The 22649-nt window shown below is 45.3% G+C and overlaps 1 protein-coding gene across 2 annotated transcripts in view; it reads left to right on the forward strand.

Annotated features, from left to right (window-relative positions):
- Nucleotides 1–6593: 6593 nt before the first annotated feature.
- Cnksr3 (CNKSR family member 3) overlaps nt 6594–22649 on the forward strand; it is an 87287-nt gene continuing 71231 nt past the window's right edge. For both annotated transcript variants that reach the window (XM_026393804.2, XM_077801757.1), the window contains exon 1: nt 6594–7169. In XM_026393804.2, the coding sequence (XP_026249589.1) occupies nt 7118–7169 (52 nt within the window). In that variant the 5' untranslated portion in view covers nt 6594–7117. The remainder of the gene's footprint in view (nt 7170–22649) is intronic.

The following is a 22649-nucleotide window of genomic DNA, read 5'->3' on the forward strand; positions in this document are numbered from 1 at the left end:
CAATGTCACAGTATGGGGGGGGGTGTCCTTAAAAGGCAATCAGGTCACATGGGCTCCATCCTCATGGGTGATTTTAATGCCTTAATGCCTTAACAAAAGGGCTCTTGGCTATTCTTTATGGTTTTGGTGTGATACTGGGGATCGAATCCACCAGGGGTGCTTTCTCCCTGAGCTATATCCCCAGCTATTTTACATTTTATTTTGAGGTAGGGACTTGCTGAGTTGCTAAGGCTAGCCTTAACTTGCCATGGCTTCAGCCGTCTGAATTGCTGGGATTACAGGCATGAGCCCCTGTGCCTGGAATAAAAATGTTCTTAGGAGGGGACTCGCAGCCCTTCCGCCCTCTGCCATGTATGGACACAGTCATCCTTCTTTCTGGAGGACCCAGGAACAAGGAGTATCTTGGAAGTAGAGAAACTGGGCCCTAACCTGCTGGCACCTTGGTCTTGGAGTTTCAAGTCTCTGGAGCTGTGACCCCATAATGTTTTATTCTTTATGAGTTACCCAGAATGTGGTGTTCTGTGCTATCGGCATAAGACACTTCCATTGTGAGACCAAAGGCCTGAGAAGTGGAGTGTGGAAGGCCTGAGGACCTCCCATATCTAAGGACAGGCAATGCTGGGTGTCCAGATGATTGCAGGGAAATTTGACCTTCCTATGCCTTGCTGTTTCCCTTGGGCCCTCAGCAGAATGCATGATTTCTGCCCACAAGGCCAGGAAAGATCTTCTTCACTCACTGTACTGATTTGAATGCTCTTCTCTTCCAGGAAACGCCCTCAAGGGCATGCCCAGAAATAATGCTTCACCAGTGCTTTGGGGATCCCTTAGCCCCCCATCAGACTGACACATAAAATTAACCAGGGGACGTTTCTTTTCTGGGGAGACATACCCCCAAGAAAGCTCCAGTTTGCCACCTGAGGGCTAGTGGTAGTAGTAAGTGTGTGTGTGTGTGCATGTTTGATACTTTTGCTTATTTTACTTTAACACTGACAGAAGTGAAATCCTTAATTTGATAACCAGGGTATGATTTGCTATCATTATATTTATAGCTTCTGATAAATTGCATACCTTCATTTTGTGTTAAAACCCATTAAAAGAAAATCAAGCAGGATTCGGAGTTGTCTTTTTTCTCTCTTGGTATTATGCCATTTCCTATTGTTGAAGTGAATACCTCCAAAACCAGTTCAACAGGTGAGTTAATATGACCATGGCAAGCTAGGTAGACTTATGGAGACAGAAAGGTATTGTCAAGACCATCATTGAAAAAGGCCTTCTCCTCCATTGCCCCCAGCAATTGGTATTTCACTGTTGGAAAGGAGAATTTTAAAGCTAAAAGAATCCGTAGCGTTCTTTTGGACAAAAATCCTCAGTATAGAGGCTCAAAGAGGCCGACCTGCTCAAGGTTACACAGCTAGTGATAGACTGGTTAAGGCACTGGGATAATAAAGTTAGTCGGGATCTCATAAGAGTTCCTTTTTAAAACACAAGTTTTTCCAGGAAAGGGGCATCTTAGACCAGCGCCACAGAGGAGACCAGGTTATCTGACGAAAGGACGAGGAAACGAAGAAGGTGGAGATGACTCTGGAAGAGAAGGTGAGAAGGTAGGACAACTAGATCTCCTCCCAGGTGAGGCGGGCCTCATATTTGGATACCATAGTCTTCGCTCCACCTGACTGGCCAGCATGTGACACCCATAGGGGACACAATTGGGGGCCTGATAGAATGAAGAAGGCCTGAGTTTGTCTCCACTCTTATTCAGAACACACCTGGATTTCTCTCCGCCCTGCAGCAGAGCTTTCCTGGAAACCAGGCACTGAGGTTTGACCTCCACAGCACTTTCCCTTGGCCCTTAACTGAGGCTCCCCCAGTTCCTAGAATCTCCCTGCTCCCACCAAAGCAGCTTCCTTGGGACTAAGTCCAAGAAAAGGGAGGAGAAAGTAGAAAAGGAATGGAGATAAACCCATTCCCCTGTCACTAAAGGCACAATTTCTATGAGACTCACATGGGGAAAAAAGAAACTGGAGGAATTTTTCCAGAATGGAGTGCATGTGGATTATAACAGTTACTGTTGCCATCTCTTGTGAGCTGGTTGTGGGTCTCAAGCACCTTATTGCTGATTTTTTGGCAGCAAGTGTGAGTTCTCCTGCTCAATTAGACCTTTGGGAATACTCTCAAAATCCTATGGAATTCTCTGACTCCTGAGAGGAAAATACTGATCGGTATTAATTTTAATCCTGTCCCTTCTGATGCTGGAGTAGGCAGAAACCCTTGCTGCTTTTTTAATATGTTCTTTTTCTTTCCACTTCTCCCCAATCCTAAATGGAGACAGTATTTCTAAATGTAAGGGGCTATTTTGGAAAATTAAGGAACAGAGTCCTGTTACAGTAGGCTCTTATGTCTAAGGATCTGAAATGGGAAACATAAATGAGCTTTTGGTACAAATCTGGATGTGTTGATTAGTAGTGGCGGCAGAATTTCAATACTCCTAGTGTAGCTCGAAACTAGAAATTTCTTGCTCTACATACACTTTTAGCTAAGCAGTAGGAAAGCAAGCAATGTTTAGACGGTACTCAGGGTTTGTTAAAGCTGCTTAATTATAGTTTAATGTATTTGAATGTATATGTCTATTGATATGAAATGACATAAAATATTTCCGATATGCTAAATTCAAGTTAGAGAAATATAAAAGACAAATGTAAACAGTCATTTTTATGTCTTTTTGGTTAATAGTGTAGAGAACTGAAAACAATTTAGCTTAGTGTGTTTACTGCACTCAAAGCTGTGTTTTATTCTAAAACTTCACTTGGCCTAATTGAATGACTTTTAATTTTAGGTCTAGAATGACTTTCATTAATCTTTTTCCGCTCAATCCTTTGTCACTATCAACACAGAACTCTTGGTATTTTGTTTACTTGTTCAGAGATTATGAGTTCCATAAAGTTAAATTGAAACTACTAGAACAACTGAGGGGAATAGCATTCCGTTCTTTCTGGACACTCTGCAACCTGATAGCTGCAAGAAGAGTGCAGGTCCCAGGTCCCGGGGGAGGGATGCCGGGCTGATTGTTCTTTCTTTGTCTCTGCTGTGTGTGCTCCTCAGCTGCTTTAGCACTTGTCCCTTAAAACTCAACACTTTCTGTAGATATTACCATCTACGACAAAATACAGCTTCAGATCTTTGAAAATAGGATCGAACAGCGTCTGTGTTTCTCCTTTTATTACAAAAGTGTAATCAACTTCTGTAGGTATGATTTAAAATAGGGGAGGTTTTGGAACTTTATCCAATTGACATTGATCTTTGAGTTGCAAACTCAGTAAAAGAAAGGCAAATATCAGTTTTCCTGCTGCAGGATGACTTCATTAAGGGAACCGAATGATCAAAAGAATTCAAATAAGCAAGGCAGCATTCGTTTAATGAAAACAAGTTTGAGAACTCCACTACCTGAGTTGTCTGATGGAAACCTGGTATGTTTAGGGAGATAACTCCATTACTACAGTGTGAAGAAGCCAGACCAAATGGAGTTGAGTGGAAGACAAGATCATCTGCAGCCTGGATAATTTAGTTAACTGATGACTTTGTAGTGAGGTAATGTCATAGATAAGAATGCTAAGCTCCAACTGTAGGATATTTCCTAGGCAGCAATTTGCAGAATCTGTTGGTATCTCTCAAGTTAAAAGATAACAAATGAGACATAACGTGAGGCCATTTATGTGTGAAAAAAATTAAATGATTAAAAATGTTCTTGAAAACAACAACAACAACAACAAGCAATATTGTGGGGAAAAAAGGATCATCAAGAGAAGGGCCCTAGAGAAAACACTGGCCATTAGAGCAACTGACATTTATTTTATTTTATTTTTTCATTCTGAAAAACATTGCTGGGGAAGGGGCCAGGTCTTTTGCTATTCCTGTATTTATTAAAAAAAAATTATAGTAATAGTCACTAATCCAAAAATGCTCCATTCCTAGTTCTCAAATAAAATAATAATAAATTTTAGACCGGCTCAAATTGTTAATATCACATCTGTATTCAAAAACTTCTTTTCTGAATTTCAAGGCCAGGAAAATCAGATTTCCTCTGATTGAAGAAGAAACTGCTCCTCCCTCAGAAAGTCACGAGATCTATGAAAGCCACTGGGCATTCACTTCTGACCTCCTTGTGCCCCTTTGAGTAGATGCTTTACAGATCCTTACAACATATTTGATTGATTGAATAAATGACCTAAATGTGCAAGGAAGCCCAAGGTCAGAAAAAATAAAGCAGCAGGAAAGAGAATTCTAGGATACCTGGGTCCTAGCATTAGTTCTTTTATTCATTCAACTAAACAAACAAACAAAACAAACCCCCAAAAAAACCAAAAACCAAAAAACTTATATGCCATTCCTTGTTTGTGCAAGGAATTGTGGTATCAAGGTGTAAAGCAGAAGAGTTCTGCTGCCGAGAGGCGGTTTGGTACCATGTGCATATACAAGGTAACATTGTAACGATGATTATAGTTAGCAGAGAGGAAAAAATAGGCAAATTATAAATGATCTTTTTTTATACACTTTAAATTTCCAATTCTACTTACCTAGAACTCTGCCTTTATTGTTTGCCTGTAGTGACTTTTATATTTTCAAATTTGCATTTCACATATAAAGTCAGGCCTCCCTAAAACTTTCACATGCTAAGAGCTGTAATTAAGGTAGAAGTTCTTATTTAAATAATAATTAGCCTGCAGGACTTGAAGTGTAAACAGAATGTTAATTCATTTAGATAGTTAATTGACCTTCCTGGTTAGGGATTTTAGCAAGCCTTCCTCTTTAGCTATGCTGGATTATGTACTGAGGGTAGACAGTGTGTTGATTCAGCTGGATAAAATCCCGAATTTTAGCTTTTTAACTCTTCAGTAAAGACTAGTGTAAATGAATGTGAAAACAGTTTGAAAGTATTAACACTTGACAAAAGCATCAACACTATGGCGAAATCACCAGCACTTGACTTCTCTCCCCCCCCCATAATTACAGGGATTATATGGCCTAGTTTATCTTATTCCAATCTAATTATCCATAACTTAATTACCAATACCAGGAATATTTTGATTTGGAGATAAAGTATGTGGTCACCAGAATCATAATAGCTGATGGCATAGCATGTAGTGATTGCTGGAAATAAAGGCATGGATGAGATTGGTCATATCTTCCAGTGAACAAATGTCCAGGTGCATCTTCCTACTTAACTGCCATAAAATTAACAATGGATGATTTCAAAGATCTTTCTTTCTTTCTTTTCTTTGTTTTTTTTTTTTTTTTTTTTAGGACAACTACTCTATCAGGAATTTTATCATTGACTTTGCCAAGTTTCCCGGTCTATCACTCTTGCACAAAACAACAATCCTATTGTGTTTGATAGCTATATATCTGTGTTGCTGTAGTTCCTCAGTCCTATAGATACACTGCATGAGAGGGGGGCTGATGTTTTTCTTCCTTTAATGTGTCTTCTGCTTTATTGATCTAGCTCATCACACTGTACAACAGATGCCTAGGTGCTAGCCGTCTTTCCCTCATGGGCTAAATAGTACCTATTATCCTACTTCAACAAATAGTGAATTAATGCAGTGGCTGGCACATGGCCAGCATTCACAGATATTTACTGAATGAATAAATATTAGCTATACCCTTGTACTAGATGCTAGGAGCTAGTTGGTTGGAAGAGGAAGAGGAGAAAAAGCTCTATATAATGTGAAGGAGGTTCAACCTTTAAGGGATTACAGTTGCCAAGGCAAAATGTAAATCAATACCTGCAATTGAAAGGAAGAATCACTAAGGGCCAAGAAAACTTCTATGCATATTTGGAAGGTAGAATAGGGAGGGCTTGAAGGAGATATAGGCAAGTTTCCCGGTCTTTATTTAGGATTTTCACAGTTTAGTGTTAGCTCTGCTCCCAGATTGAGTACTCATGAATGTGGAAGGGCTCTTCCCTAGTCGTTGAAACTATGCACACACTGTTTTTTTTTTTTTTTTTTTTTCTTGGCTGGCTAACAATTTCCCCCTCAAGGTTAATGACTAATCTAAATGAGCCTTAGCTCACTTTGCAAATATGAATACTATAATATGGCAAAGTGTAACGTGAAGAGCTGCCAATCTGCAGAGATTAATTTGAGAAATTGAAATACTGCAATAGCGTTAAGCGTTACATTGTCATCTTTTCATACAAAAAATAAATAAAATAATTCCACTTGTAACGAGGACAGCGGAATGGAAAAGCAGTATTGTGATACGAAACATTTTAAACGAACAGAACGTGTAGACCATACTTCTTTTTTTTTAAGTGTACTGTTGTTCACGTTCAGAGACTGTTCTGCTCCAGTAGGACCAGGGCCTCACGCGAGCCAACCGGCTCTCCAGGATGCACGCTGGAGTTACAGCCCGCCCCTTGAAAAGGAAAGTAAGGCCGGGACGCTCAGGGTGTGCGCTCTCGGGGCTTAACCAGGGAAAGTAACCAGAGTCGGATCCTCCCCTTCCAGGAGTGTCTCCCGGGTCTTTGCCCCGCCCCCTCTTTTATTCGGGTAGCGACACCGGGAGCTGAAACTTTGTAATCCGAGCGCGCACGCTCTGCGCTCCTCCCTGCCAGGGCGGCCCCTGAGCGCGGCGCAGGAGGTGGGGCCCGCGGGCGGGAAGGCTCCGGGCGCCAGCGCACGCGGAGCTGGGACCCAGCAGAGCACACGGCGCACAGAAGGAGCCCAAGGGGAGCGGAGCGCGCGTTCTGGGAGCCGAGGAAGCGGTCCCAGGCCGAGAGAGTCCCGGGCCGAACTGAGGCCAGGCGTCTGGGGTCGCAGCCCTGCGTGCTCGCTACTGCTGTCGCCCAGGAGCAGCAGCTGTGCCCGGGGTCCCGGCGGCGGCGGCGGGGAAAGGAGGAGAGCGCAGCTGGACTGTGGCAGTTGGAGGAGGAGCTGCGCAGCTGTCCCCTGGGCTGGCAGCCGGGCCGCACTCCCCTGACTGAGCCGCGCCGGGATGACCCGTTGACCGCTGCCATGCAGCCTTGACGGGGCGCTCTGGCGCGCAGGGGACGAGCCGCGGCGCAGGCAGCACTTTACCGCTGACTCCCTTAGCCCAGCGGGTAGCGAAGCCCTTTACCATGGAACCCGTGACCAAGTGGAGCCCCAAACAGGTGGTGGACTGGACTAGAGGTGAGCGGACCTGGGGGGCCCCCGGCGTCCTGCAGCCCTGGAGTGGGGCGGGCTGGAGCTGGGGAGGGGGTGCCCAGCCCCTCCTGCAGGCGAGACAAGACTAGAGCACAGCGCGGTGACAATGCAAACTTCTGCCGAGTGGCCTTTGCGCCCCTTTCGTGTGGGCCAGCTCTGAGCTGTTCCTTTCGGGGGTGCGGATTGTGGCAAGCCGAAGGGAGCCCCATCTTTAAAACAGGAGTAGGGGTTGCCTTTCTCTGGGGATAAGGAATGGGGATTCGGGGCTTGGCGCTGGGGGCGCCCTCCCTGCCTGCCCGGGTGCCGTGCCCGGGAAACTGGCTGCCCGTTCGCGAGCGCAGAGGCACAAGGCGCCTTTGTGTGGGTGACTATCGCTGGACCTTGTAAATGCTGCCTGCCCAGTGCAGTCCGCGGGCATGACCGGGCGGTTGGACAGGTAAAGGGAGACCGCGGCCCTGGCCCAGCCTGTCTGTTTTGGTTGGAAAAGACGATAGAGCCGGCAGCACGGCGTTTGCGCTGGAGAGAAACCTAGAGCCAAGGCTCCCGGGGAGGCGGTGACTTTAGCTCGGGGGAAGGCGCCAGTACCCCCCGGTGGCGCAGGGTTTTCAGGCCACATTTCTCCTGGGAAGGAGAGATCTGTTTTGAAGCCCTGTCTTCAGTTGTGCGAGGATACGCAGTGGGTGATGGGCGGCGAAACAGGGCTGAGGGTTTACTCCTCGTTGTCGGTACTTTTTAGCGCCTCCCAAGATTCCCAGCAAAAGGTGCTGGAGGCTTCTCAAACCTCTTTGTACTCTTCCAAGAGAACAAAGTCCACCAACGACCAGCAGATTTTCAGGGGTCCCCCCTCCCCACTTCAGCACCTCTGTTTGAAGTTACTGTCTTTTTCTTTTTTGTCTTTTCTATCTGCTCTTTCAGGTGAGGAATGGTGTCCTTTCTCAATAATAATAACTAGAATTGTATAGCGCTTCACAGTTTGCTAAGAGCTCTATGTTATTGCCCTTGGCCGTCCCAGTAGGCCTGTGAGGTAGGTGATGCTGGTAAGATCAGCTCATCTTCAAACGTCTCACCCATGGCTGCAGCATCATGGAAACCCATCATCTCATTTCTCATGCCTGTGCCTGTCATAGACCACTGGAATGGGCTGTCAGGTGTGTGGGTGGTGCTCTGGGTATGTCTGACCATTTCCCGCTCCTCTGGGGGAAGGGAAAGAATACATCCTCCTTGAGAAGGGTGACCAGGATTTCCTGGATTCTTGGGCGAAACAAGGATGAAAACAACAAGTACTTGGATACGGTGCCGCCATTTGTCTGGACAAATGGTAAATAGCATTGCCAGTGCAGGGTAGACTTAAAAGCTATATACTTGCCAGTGCCCTAGTTGGAAATGAAGTGTGTGTGTGTGTATATATATATATATATATATATATATATATATATATTTTATTGGTTGTTCACAACATTACAAAGCTCTTGACATATCATATTTCATACATTAGATTGTAGTGGTTTATGAACTCCCAATTTTACCCCAAATGCAGATTGCAGAATCAAGTCGGTTACACACCCACAATTTTACATAATGCCCTATTGGAAATGAAGTATATTTTTCCATTCAAGATGCTACCAAATCCCCACCTAGCAACTGCTGAGACTAAGGTGGTGATGATTTCACCTGTATGTCCATCCTCAAGGACAGTATGAGAAACTGGTGATTTCAGCAACTTGGCCTCTAGAACCTCTCTGTTCAGTAATGGTAGCCAATAGCCAAACTGGCTCTTGGGTTCTTGAAATGTGGCTATTCTGAATTATGAAGTGCTCTAAATATAAAATGCATGTGACATTTGAAGGCTAGGTATGAAAAAAGAATGTTTGATTGTTAATAATTTTTAAACTTATTGCATGCATGTTGATAGTATTTACATTTATTTCATATTGATAGTAACCCAATAGATTTATATTGGGTTAAATTTGTCATTAAAATTAGTATAACCTATTTATCTTTACCTTCTTAAGTAAAATTTAGTTATCCATGGTTCATATTTGTGGCTTACATTGTATTTCTGTTGGACAATACTGCTCTAGAGGCACGAAAGGGTTACATCTTGACTTTTCTGAGTCTCTACCAGCCTATTTGGTAATGTACAACAAGAAAAATGGTAATGGGCACACAAGAAGCTGTGAGTGAGATCTTCACACTCTTAAGATTTGTCATTGGTGTTTTTATTTATTTTTTTTCTTTTGGCCCCTCTTGGGATTGGGAGAGAAGTGTAAATTCACAGGCTGTTATATTTGTTTAGCATTTAAAAGGAAGAGCTGATTAAAATGTGTTTTTGGTATCCAATTGCCTTGCCGTTGTGACTGAGCCAAGGTTGCTTTCATCTAGAAAGAGTTTTCTATTGACCTGAAAGAGTCAGTGTGGGTGGCTGAATACCTTTGATACTTATTAGGTTACATACCTGTGGCTAGCACTTGGCAACTTCATACAAAATACTTGTGCACTTTTGGACCCTTAAGTACAACCTCATAGAAAGACCTGGATATTTTCTTTGTTTGAATCTAAAAAAAGATGAAAGGAGCCAATGTATGACTGACGTAGGTGACAAGAGGCCACATTCTTCCAGACTGCATGGCATATGAATGTTTTTTTCATAATAATGATGTTCAGGTATTGACTTTTAATAAATTATTGACTTATGCAAAGTTGTTTGCTTATAGGACTATTTTTAGTGGTCTCTGCTAATCTCTCCTTCCAACCCTCATTTTATAAATACATCCCCAGATAAATAGCTCTTCATGTAGACTTTGCCACTCTTGGTATTGTGTGAATATGAGTGTGGTGATTATGAGCCCTAGAGAAAGCCTGAGGTTTAAAACTAAGCCTGGCCACATCTGCAGCTGAGCTCATGTTGATATTATAAGCCAGCTTCATGCCTTAGAAAAGAAGTTGCTGTCTGCCGAATGAATTAATTCATCTAGTTTTCAGTTTTCTCATAATGTTAATAAATGCTCAGTAAATATTAGTATTGCATCAGGCATAGGTCTGAGTGCTGTATGAATGGCAACTCATTTAATATGCGCAACCAGCCTTTGAAGTAGGAACTGTTATTTTCATCTTGTAGTTGAGAAAACCAGGACACTAGTGTCACCCAGCTGGCGGGTAGCAGAGCAGCATTTGACCCCAACTGGTTAGATTCCATCTCAGTCTGTCTTCTCAGGAGTTTCTTCTAAAGGCCATGCCTAGACACACAGAGAATCTTCAGCTTAGCCATCTGTAGGCCTTTAGGATTCTCATGATTTAATTATCAGATTATGTGTTAGTGGAGGAGAATCCTCCTTTGTGTGTATGTTTCATTCTGTATATTCTGTGTGTACGAATATGCCAGGAAGTTATTTATAAATCAAATTAATTCATAGCTCATGGCACCTTGCCTCAGTAAAGACTTTTGCAAAACAAACGGATCTTTTACAACGTGAAGAGTTGGCTGCACAGAAGAGCCAGTGGATTAACCAAATGAGGGTTTTGTTTTTCTCTGCTCAGAGTCTGGGGATCACTGGCCAGGCAGGATGAAATGGGGGCTCTGGTGCAGTCTGCAGCCCAGGCTCCTGTGTCTTCTCTGACACTCCCAGCACATGGCAAAGGGGTGGCCCAGCATGTCACGTCCATTTCATTCTTAACACCTCAGTGTAAGGTGGCGGTGCTACCTCGCTATTGTGCTCCTATTCCAGGGAGGAGCAAGGAGGACCCACCGAGGCTAAGCCTGGTGGCTTGGAGTCTTCCTCTTAGAGTTCTCTGAGATTCCATCCAGGGTCCCTGCCTCCATTTTAGTTGCAGAACTGTCCCACGGCCACCTCATGCTGTCGGGGAGGAGGTCACTGTAGTGTTTTTTTTTGTTTTTGTTTGTTTTTTTGTTTAAGTGTGGTATATTGTGGCCTTGAAAAAAACTGGGATGTGGTCAGTAAGGAAGAAGGGGAGAATAGACAGTGGTGGGCGGCCCGTGCCTCTACCACACAGGAGCTCACACACACTGATTTTCATAGATGAGCTTGCATATTGTCAGTACCCACCACCCTTTCCTGTTTCATCCAGCCCAGGGGCCAGCTTAGTTTTAGGAAGAGTGTTATGACTTCTTCCTGGTAAGTCTTCTCAGGTCAAAACTTTGACTTATCTGAGGTCTTTGTTTCCAAACTTAATTTAAGCCTCAGGAGTTTGGTTAAATGCAGATATGCAAGTAGTCTTTGTTTTCAGGCCATTGGGGAGTGTGCTCAGCAAGGAGGAGGGGGACTGGTTTGTCCCAGCAGGCCTGTCCGACCCTTGGCCATGATCAGCCCAGTTTTCATTCAAGAACAGAAGTCTTCCTGGCCAGAAGGGTCTGTTACCTTTCCCATCTCCATTCAAAGTGCAAAGTTTTTCCTCCTGGATAACTGAGCCTGCGGGATTGCGGGCATTGGCCTGTGCTCTTACCTTGTAATGTCTACTAGTAGACGGTAGCCAGCAATCTTAACGTGGCTCTCTGTGTGGTCACGTAGGGGGTGGATTTCCATGTCATCTCTAGAGGGCAGGCCCACTGGAGTCCCTTGAGCATACCACCTTGTCCTGTTATGCCCTTCCCACCACCACCTATATGGAGGCCAGTTCTTTTTTGTAACCTGGTTCCAGTTTAGCGTATAACTTTTCTTTTAGCTTCTGTGGTCATTAGAACGGAGAGGACTTTTCATTCTTACAGCAGTTGTAGGTCTACCTTCCATCCATAGGTTAAAGTACTTCTTTTCATTCTCCTCTGTCTGGTTCTATTCTAGTTCCTGACTCCAGTGATAGGTTTTTCTGGATCATAATATTGGGAAAAAATTGATTGAATCATTTATTATATGGCAGATGCTGATCTATGAGCTTGATTTTTGGATTCCCTCATTTAACTCTCAGGAAACCCAACGAGCGGTAGGAACTATGTGAGCACATAGGGAGGAAACCGAGGCAGAGAGAGGATGTGCTTAGGGTGGCATATTGTGAGTGGTGCTGCCCAAGCTGTCCCCGGCTCCATGGCTTCTTCACCTGGTGCCTGGCACCAGGCTGGGAGGTTTAGTGGTTGGGAGCGTGGGCTTAGGAGTCAGGCTCCATTTGCATCCCAGTTCCGGCTCTGTAAATTACTGCTCCTGTTTTTATTGTTCCCTCTTTTCTTTTATCCTATAGCTCCAGGACATGAACTGTTCTCTCTGAGCAGTTGGGTCTGTCCTAAGGTGAATTCCAACCATCCACGTTCATCAGTCTGTGCCAAGGAGATTTCTCTAGTGTTTGCCAACAAGTCAGAGGGTCTGGGCAGGAATTGGAGCTGATCCAGAAGGTTCTTGAGTAGCTGAATGACAAATGTCTCTTGCCAACATCATGAATTTTTTTTTGCGGGGGGGGGGGTTCAATCAATTCAAATCATAGTTCAATATTAAAAAAAAATTTTTTTTAATAGTAACTGGACTTTAGTCAGGACGACATTAGGATAGCTCTCACTGTCCATTGCTGACCCCTCTCGGACATCTGGTCCCTCACCAGGGGCATTGACCTCTCCTGGGGCTTTTCAGAGATGCAGAAGCTCAGGCCTGTTAACTCGCAATCTGTGTTGTAACAAGGTCCCCTGGTAATCCATGAAGCCATTACAAGTTGAGAAGACCAATTCTAGGACATAGCTGCAGAATGTTTTTGAACTTTACTGATAAGTCTTGCCACTATGTCATTGAGTTATCTGATCGGACATGTGCTTAGTCTGTTTTACTTAAGTTTTGGAGTAATGACATTTAATTTGAGGATGCTTGACTTAGCTACTCATTAAAACAGAAAAGCAATCTTAGGGCGTGTGCTTGTATTTATATAAGCACCACCTAGCAACAGCATCAGGTAATTCTCAGCAAACGAAATGAGACATTTCCCCTGAGATTTCTCACCTATCCCTCAGCACTTCAAGAGTTCCCACAATGTCCTGTTTATTTTTTATTCTTCAGGCAATTAGGAAGGAGGAGTTTTGGGGTGGTTGGTGGTCACTATGGCTGCAGCTTGTTCTCAAGATCCTCAGCGGGACTTGGAGGACAAGATGGGCTTTTGGCTAGTTGCATTGTCCTGTAGACTGTGACTACTTGGGGTTCTTCACGTTTACCTGATTTTTGAGGGGAGACTTCACTAATGATGGGAAATGACGTGGACTGTCACTTCGGGAATAAATAACCAGCACAGTTCTCACAGTTTGGAAGGTCATGTTGTGTTCAGTGTCTCAATCCTGTGCCCAAGTAGAGGGGGAAGGAGACTCTTCCTGCCTGGTCTCATCCATCAGACCAGCGTTTTGCATCTCATTGGGTGTAACTTTGAATACCTCTCTGGTCTGCCTCACCACTCCAGTGTCCTGCTTTCCCATGGCCATCCCTAACGGGTTGTGCTTGGAGACATTCACGTTCTCACCTCACTTTCCCTTTTCACTTTCAATCCTGCTCTTCCTGGAGTCGCATCCCTAGCTTGGCCATGACCTAGGCTTTGAATGAATCAATGGAGTCTTACTTCCATGAGTTCAGCAGAGCACTTCCAAAAGATTTGTTCTTTCCAATCTTTTCACAGGCCTGGATATGTCCAGATGAGCAGATTCTGCAGATGAGCAGAATTGAGGCTTTTGGAAGGTAACTGGGTTGTCCAGAATCCAAGGGGAGGTGCCAGGACCAGATTTCACGGGCTTCTGTTTGGTTCCTCGTCTGGTCACGGTGGGCACCTCCCAGTTCCTTCCTGATCCCAGGTGTGGGAAGGGGCAACTTCAAGGAACCTCTTTCCTGATTGTTTCTTTGGGATTTATAGTCACGGGACTTGTTCCTTTTCTTTCCTTGCTTTCAGTACACAGCTTATGGAGGATCCTAGAGTTTTTGAACTTGACCTTTTTGCAGCTGGGATGTTACTAGCAGTTCCTTTGTTGAAGTTTGTTGGTTGTGTTGTATTGTTTCAGAAGGCAGCTAGCTCAGTAAGGGAATGAATGATTCTATGAGGTTCAGTCTCTTATGAAAACTGACATAGTGTTTGCACACAACCTGCCCGAATCCCACACTGTATTTTGAGTCATTGCTGCATTACTTAGACTATCCTAAGACAAGGTAATGCTATGTCAATAGTAGTTATGCTGTATCTTTAGGGCATAATGACAGGAATAAAAAAGTCTAAACGTGCCCATTCCAGACATTTTTTTCAATCTGTAGTTTATTGACTCTGCGATGGGGAAGCTGTGGCTATGGAGCGCTGATGGTGATTCCCGAGGACTGAGTCATTTCCAGGTCTTGTTTAGGGGCAGGGATCTGGGTGGTCCCTGCTTTAGTGTGGTAGGTGTGGGAGATGACAAATACAAAGCATATGAATGAGAAAATAGAACTGATACGCGTCAAAAGGAAAGTGAAGCATAGATGTGAAGGAGAGTGGGTGGGTTAAGGCTCCTTTGGATGGAATGATCAGGGAAGCCTTTCTGAGAAGATGACATGTAGGTGTGAATGGCAGGAAGGAACCAGCCATGGAAAAACTAGGGAGAAGGGCATCATAGGAGAGGGCATTAATAGCATATGCAAAGGCCCAAGTGGTATGAGCTTGGAGGGTTTGTGGAATGGAAGGTTGTGGAGTCCTGAAGAGTGAGCGCGCGGTGGGGTTGTAGAGTGGTGGATGGAGAGGAGGTGAGAGACACAAAGAGACCAGATCTGTAGGGTCTTGTATGTCACTGTCAGGTGCTTGCAAGTTTTTTTTTTTTTTTCTGATGGGAAGCAGAGGCATGACATTATCTGATCTGTGTTTGGAGAGATTCTCGTGGCTTCCTGGGGCAGCAGTGAATTCAGGAAGCCCTGCTGAAAGGTGTTGCAATATTGTGGAGATGATGGTGTCTTGGACTCCCATGTTGGTGGTTTCAGCTTCTCTGTAGCCAAATCTGGGTACAGCCATAGCCTCAAGTTTCAGGAACTTGATATTATATTTGAAATTGGAACTTCTGTTTCTTTCTCTCCCCCAGGGTTAGGTGACCTGCCTGCCCTCCCCTCGTCCTGATGGCTCCCTGGCCATGGAGGTGGTCATTTAAAATAGAGGCACACTCCGACCCTGCCTTCACATGCTTTTCCACGTCATTGTTCTTTTCCGGCACATTTTGCTGGAGCTACAGTTTCTGAACTGCTTATTCATCTATGAATAGGGTTTTTGTGAAAGTGGACTCAGCCTAGTTTGTTTTCTTTGACATCTACTGGCTAACTGAACAGTTTTTAACCTGCGACCAGAAGGGCAAACGCAGTTGTGTTTATTAGGACAAAGAAAGTCCTTAGACGACAGATCAATAGGTGGTAAAATTAGAAAGCCTTCTACATGGAAACTTCTGGAACTTTCTATTTGAGTAATGGAACTGGCAGATCGGACTTAAAATATTTTGCTCTGCTGACAGACTGTCCTAATTTTTTACTTTAGAGAATATAGCCATTCTGGTTGAATAGATGCTATTTTGGGAAATTATCAGCAAGTAAGAATCGGACACTTTTTTTTTTCTTTCTTTTTAGCACTTGATGCATCAATTCTCAATAGGGGAAGGCAAGTGGGACAGGGAATTGAAGGCTTGTCACAGAGCAGCCTGGAAGCTTTATCCTGCGACACATGCTCACTTCTAGGCCACCTTTCAGGAGACCATCTGTAGAGACCTGTTGGAGGAGAACCTCTATGTGTTAATTGCCAACAGGCAGGATTATCATAATCTCAGTCATGCTTCCCGAGGAAAACCTTTGAGTGAAAGAAGCATTCTGTTTCCTGTTTTCAAAGATAGAAAGAGAGGGGAAATTCAGTGCTTTGGGTTTGGGGGAGTGTGTGTGTGTGTGTGTGTGTGTGTGTGTGTGTGTGCATTTCCAAACTGACTTAAGTATGTGTTAATGGAACCATCTTGCATGTTCTCAGAGTAGCTTTAGATCACAGCGTCTTTAAGAGATGCAGGGCGACATACCAGCTGGAATGTGATCTGTGAAGTAGCAGAAAACTAGCGCACTGTGCAGGGCGGACCCGCTGAGGGACCCCTGTTGGAGCTGGCAGCACCTTCTTAGCACGGATCTGACTGGAGACTTTGCTAACCATGAGCAGATGACAGGTTTGTGAGCAGCGTTTCTGAAGATGGCTCTGTCGACACAGAAGCTTAAAATAGTCACTAATAAGATATTAAAAAACAAAAACAACTCTTCCCTGCTAGTGAGACATCTGAGACTCACGGGATGAGGTGGTTTGACTCTTAGCACCCCAGGCCAACCGGAAGACATTTCTGGGAAGCCGAGCTGTAAAGGGTGGCCTTTCTGAGGGCTTTCTTCATTCTTGTTTGGATAGTAACAGAGATCAACTGTCCCTGTGGAATAGGGAAACTGAAGGGGCATCTGTCAATATGTGACTATCATAAATGATTACTAAAGATTTTTTTCTTTTTAACAATTATTTTCTCTTTTCTTTTTAAAAATTTATTCTCATTAGTTAGTTTTTAAACCAAGCTTTTCAAGACACCGAGCCACATACGGGTGGTGGCTTCTAGTGACTTCTCACTGTTGTCCTTGAACCTGTTTCCTCAGTACCAGCCTCACCTGGGAACACAGACATTTGTGTTCTCAAGCCCAGACACACAGAAGCTCCAGGGTGGGACCCAGGGCGCTGGGTCTTAACAGCCCCTCAGGTGATTCTGGTGGAGGCAGAGAATGGAGACCACTGGTCGCTAAGCCTTCACATGGAACACACGGAAGTAAATGGCAAGAGTCAGACGGTCCCATAACTTCTGCTCACGTTGTCTTTTAGCTGATACATGATTTTGATCAGGAAGGAGGGCCTTTCCAGTAGGGATGGTGTGGCCTATTGAAGTGGAGGAGTTTAATGTGCCTGGGTTTGTTAAGTGTCCTTTCCACAGTACAGGCAGGAAGAGTTAAGGCTGTAGTTCCTGGGCTCCTGGCCAGCTGCTCAGTGCCAGGCCCAGGGCATCCTATTCTGTGCCTCTGTGAGAGCTCAGCCCCACTCAGACCCAGGAGGCCAGCAGCGTTTCACAGGTCTGAAGGGACCTGTTTAGGTTTCTTGTGGAATTTCCAGACCTTCCTCAAATGGAGGAGCAGAATGTAACACCTCCCCCCTGCACCTGGGGAAGAGAATGGACAGTTGTTCTTCCTCACTCAGCTCCAGGATTTTGGCTTCGAACAAAACCCAGAGATGCAGAGAGAAGTGGGGGAAAGACAAAGCAGAGGAGAGAAATACTGGCAGGGACCACTCTGTGGCACTTCAAGGTCAAGAGCTCCTTTGTCTCAGGACAGGGATGTCGAGTCAGTGCAGGTGGAGCGAGAGCCCTACAGCCGTGAGCAGGAAAGGACACCGCAGCCGTGAACCTGAGGGCCAGGATGGCGTGGCGGCTGCAGCAGGAGCCGCAAACTCAGGCCCTTAGATGGAGTGGGCATTACAGCTCGGCTTTACAGAAACGTCCTCCAGGTGGCCCGGGTGCTGCGAGTCAGACCACCTCATCCTGTGTCTCACATGTCTCACTACCAAGGAAGAATTGTTTTTTTAATTTTTATCTTTTATTTTTCCCAATACTTAGGGCAGACTGAGACCCACAGACACAGATATTGTTCATTTTCTGCTGATCGTGGACCTAAAGTTTCCAGATCTTTAGATTTTTTTTTTTTTTTTGGTTGTTGTTTTTCTCTTTTTAAATGAATCCAGAAATCAGTTTCTATGTGACATTTCCCAGGTTCTAGAAAACCATCTATGGCTTTTTGGCATAGGCCAAATAAAAACCTCTCTGGGCCAGTTTGTAATTCCCTCTGTGGATAGCAAGCATCAGGTCTCTGTTGTCTGTGTTAGTTAGGTTTTTGTCCCTGTGACCAAGGACAACTTAGAGGAGGGAAAGTTTATTTCGGCTCACCGTCTGGGGGGTTTAGTCCACGGTGGGCCAACTCCATGGCTGTGGGCTCAAGGGGAGGCAGAACATCATGGTGGAAGGGCGCAGTGAGGAGCACTGCTCCCTTGTTCCTGGTGACCAGGAGGCAGAGACAGGAAGGGACTGCAGGAAAGATGCTCCCTTCCAGGGCAGCCCCCAGGGTCCCCGCTCCTCCAGCCACGCCCCACCTGCCTACAGTTCTGTCTCAGTCTGTTCACACTAGGATGGACCAACTAGGTCACAGCTCTCATCACCCAGTCATTTCATCTCTGAAGATTCCTGCGTCAACACAGGGGCTTTTGGGGGACACCCGACATTTCTGATGAGAAACATTCTAATGAGAACTCTTCCTGTAAGATGGGAATCTAATTGGCTACAGAATAATTCATCAGCTATTTAGTTAGTGATTTTTTTAACCTATGATTTCATTTTACCGTTTACCCAGCTCCATTGTTTCTAAAATCACAATGCACAATTCCAAGCAGTTGTTGTTCAGCCAGAAATATGGATGCCTCGATGGACCCAGACTGTTGGCTAGTCACTCTTCAGTACCAGCACAGGAATTGGCATGGGTTGAGGGACTCTCTGCAGGACTGGCTTTGTAGTGTTGGCCTGTTTCTGTGGGTACAGTCAGATTTCATGTGTAACTTTGAGTGTATGTCCAGGTCTGTGGGGTCCTGTTTGAATCACTATACTGTGAAATGGCTCAAGGTTTTTATTTTTAGTTCTTTGTATCTCATGGTGCTATGATTGGCAAACTGCTCATGAAAAATTATGGTTTATTTTAACCTTTCAGTCTGCCTCATAAGCACACAGGCTGTGTATATATGTATCATATACACAAATTGTACACATACACAAGCAGACACACCTGTGTGTATATTCATAATAGATGATGTTTTGTTAAACCTTCATTGGGTTTTCATTTCAACCATTAATTCCTTTTTAAAAGCTTTTGAAAAACAGATATAGATTCCCCTTTTTGTGCCAATTACTGGACTTCACCCTAGGGACAGGAAGGTGAGTGGGTTTAGTTGAAGCCTGTCTATGGGAAGCTCATGGTTTCGCAGGGAGACAACATTTATTGAGAGTCTAGCAAGCCTGGCCTTGCTAAAGCTCTTCATGAATTATCTCATTTAATCCTCACAATGTGTATTTGATGCTGGAACTTTTATCATCTTTATCTTAGAGTTAAAGAAAGCAAGCTCTCATGTATCTGAGGTCACATGGTGAGTGAATGGGGCTTGAATAAAAAAAAAAAATGTTTGATTCTAGGATCAGACATCTCCCCTTGCTGCTCTTTGATAGGGACCTACATAAGTTTGGCCTATTAAGAAGTTTCCAGAACAAGGGAAAAACATACATTATTCATAGTCTCGAATTGGCCTACTTCAATTTAACCTGCAGTTTACCATTGAATTAAAAAAATCTAGAGAATACTGTGTCTGTTCCTTTTCTCTCTCTCTCTTTTTTTAAACTTTGTTTATTTATTTTTTTTGTGGTGCTGAGGATTGAACCCAGAGCCTCACATGTGTGAGGCAAGCGCTCCACCCCTGAGTCACCTTTTCCTTCTCCCTTAAACATTCGCCTGGACTGTGGTAAATGGAAAAAAGATAGATGTAAGTGCATTTCACGGGGATTGAGCAACTTTGGGTAGACACTTAATATTTTAGGTTCTAGCGTGAGATTCTGTGACTCTGTGTTTAAAGGGCTGCCAGGGAATCCGTCCAGAGGCCCCCGCTGGTCATCTGCAGGTGGTGGAACTGAGGTGCATGTCATTCTCTCGCTTGTCCACTTCAGGCATGAGGTGGCTTTTCTCCTGTGCTCGCTCAGAGCCCTGGGTGTCTTCTCCTGGGCCTCTCATCTGCTTTGGAATCCGTAACAGCCTTCAGGCCAATGTGACTCACCTTCATGTGGTCTCTCCGGGGTGGTGGCCGCTGAAGTCCTGGCTGCTGTGGCACACCTTCTAACTGCTGGCCCGTCTTTTTAACTTCTTCTGTAGTTTGGCCTGGGTTGGTTGGATGCATGCTCATCTGTCCCAGCCATGTTGTCTGAGGACACACAAAGGATGCTGGTGCTCAGATTTTACTGGTCGTCAGTGTCACTGATCAGGGATCAGATGGGTGGCTGCTGGCCCTGACTCGCAGAGATGCTGGCCATGTCGTCATTGTGCCCTGAGGCCCAGGGGACCGGGATGTTTAACAGGTGGTGGGGTAAGTGTTTTTCGATGATCTGTGACCCACTGACTTTTAGAGTTGGTTTTTAATTTACTGGATTGTGGGGAAATCATGCAGAGGTTTGAAAGGTGGTGTGGCGGACAGAACTGAACTGTGGGAGCCAGGAGGACCCTGGAGTCCCATAGGGCAGCGCCTCATACAGAGAGGTGGGGAGCCAGGCAGAGAGGTGCCTCCCTGGATCACCCTGGAAGCCTCAGCGGGTCTGAACATGGGAGTGGGAGAGTGGGAACTCTGAAGTACAGGTCTCCTGCCTCAGTGACGTGGCGTGGCTGTGTCATTGAACGTGCGTTGGGTTCTGGGGAAGAGCCGCTTTGTGGGTTTGGGGTGAGCGCCCCTCATGGACACCCACCTCCACAGCAGTTCTGGTGTGTGGATGACGCACCTTGCTTAGCGCCACCGTCTTGCCGGGTTCTAACATTTCAGGAGACAGAATGCAGTGCTCTGATTGTCTCCTGTTTTAATGAGGTGCAAATAGCCTGCAGCTTCGCAGACGGAATGTGTTAAAGTGGGCTAGCGTTCGTTGAGATTCAGGTCCTTGAACTTGAGTGTGAAATGATGCAATATACATGACTATGTCACCCTGAATTATTCCTGCAGAGCACACCCGAAGTCACAGACGACAAAATACAACCCGGCCGCGCAGAGGCCTGCAGGAGGCTGAGAGTGGAGGTGTGAGGCCGTGCTGATCAGTGCCACATGCACGTGGCCTCTCCCTGCAGTCCTGTGCAGGGCTCAGGGAGATGCCTGTCCTGGCTAACCCAGCTGGCCGCAGTTGCTGTGTGGTGGGTCAGCCAGTCCCCGACATCACGGGCTTCTCAGAGCAAGCGGCAAGTAGAAGACAGGACAGGGGAGAACCAAGGGTGTGCAGGGCCCCTCAGGGCCTGCCACTAAGTGAAGGGGTGGTGGGTCCTTCCCGAATGGGTGTGACGTGGCCCGTTTTCCTAGCCATCATTGGCCCAGCCCTTAGGAGCAGGTGTGATTTCTTCTATGATGACTCTCAGGGAAGGTGAACAAACCCTTTACCTTCAGCTGTAAAACAATAGATTATTTTTCTTGTGTGCTGACTGGTTTAATATTTCCATTAAAACTTGACAATTTCTCATCTCTGATTTTTAAATGGAGACTCACCCCACTTACATGAAAATGAAGTTTTAAACGTGGACATATATTGCTGGAACACATTCGGAGCCACTGATGCTAATTTCCTCATCCACTGTCTGTGACCAGAGTTAACTGGCACCTCCACCAGATCTCAAGATGGTTGATGTTCATTGTGAGAATTTTTGCCGGACACAGTGGCACGTGCCTGTAATCCCAGCAGCTGAGGAGGCTGAGGCAGGAGGATCACCTGAGGAGGCTGAGGCAGGAGGATCGTGAATTCAAAGCCGGCCTCAGCATAAGTGAGGCGCTTAAGCAACTCAGTGAGACCCTGTCTCTAAATAAAATACAAAATAGGGCTGGGGATGTGGCTCAGTGGTCAAGTATTCCTGAGTTAAATTCCCAATACAAAATAATGACAACAACAGCAACAACAACAAACATATTGAATGCCTATTGTTTGCCAGGCCCTGTTCTGAGAGCTGAAAATATAGCAATAGCTTCTGTTTTCCAGGAGCTGATATTATAGTGAGGGTTGACAGATAATCAGTAAAATCAGAGCATGAATTATGCTATGTGGAAAGACCGCAGGTGGATGTGCAAAGGAGGTAGGGATACAGTCTAACTCTAGTGACCAGGGAAAGATTTCAGTGAGAAGTGTGGCCACCAGGTGGAAGAGTGTTCTTGACAGAGGGAGCACCACCATATTGGGGAGGTGAGGAAACCAGAGTGGCTCAGGTAGAGGAAGTGAGGAAGAAGGGCAGAAGGAGCCAAGATGCAGGAGGAAAGGGGAGGCCAGATGGGTGGAGGCCTGTGACGTGACAGGTGCTTTGGCTTTCACTCAGTATTTTGGGAGCCATCAGAGGGTTTTGAGCCAAGGAGTGACATCAGATTTACATTTTAAGGTTATAACGGTGGCTGTGTGAGGGTGGAATCGGGGAACTGGATGAGGGACCATGGCAGTAATCACGTGCAAGATGATGCTTGGTCCAGCTGGTGGCCGCCGGGAGAGGTGCTCATTCTCCGAGTGTTCTGAAAAGCCAGTGGGATTTACTGAGGGGTGGGGTGTGGGTATGAGAAGGTGCCCTGAAATGTTTGGTTTGAGGAATTGGAAGAATAGAGTGACCGTCTACTGAGAGGTGCAAGAATGTGGGAGAAGCAGGCAGGGGAAGGTCTGGATTTTCAGGTTGCAGTTCCTGTGAGCCC

This window comes from Urocitellus parryii, chromosome 8 (assembly GCF_045843805.1).
Source record: "Urocitellus parryii isolate mUroPar1 chromosome 8, mUroPar1.hap1, whole genome shotgun sequence".
Lineage (NCBI taxonomy): Eukaryota > Metazoa > Chordata > Mammalia > Rodentia > Sciuridae > Urocitellus > Urocitellus parryii.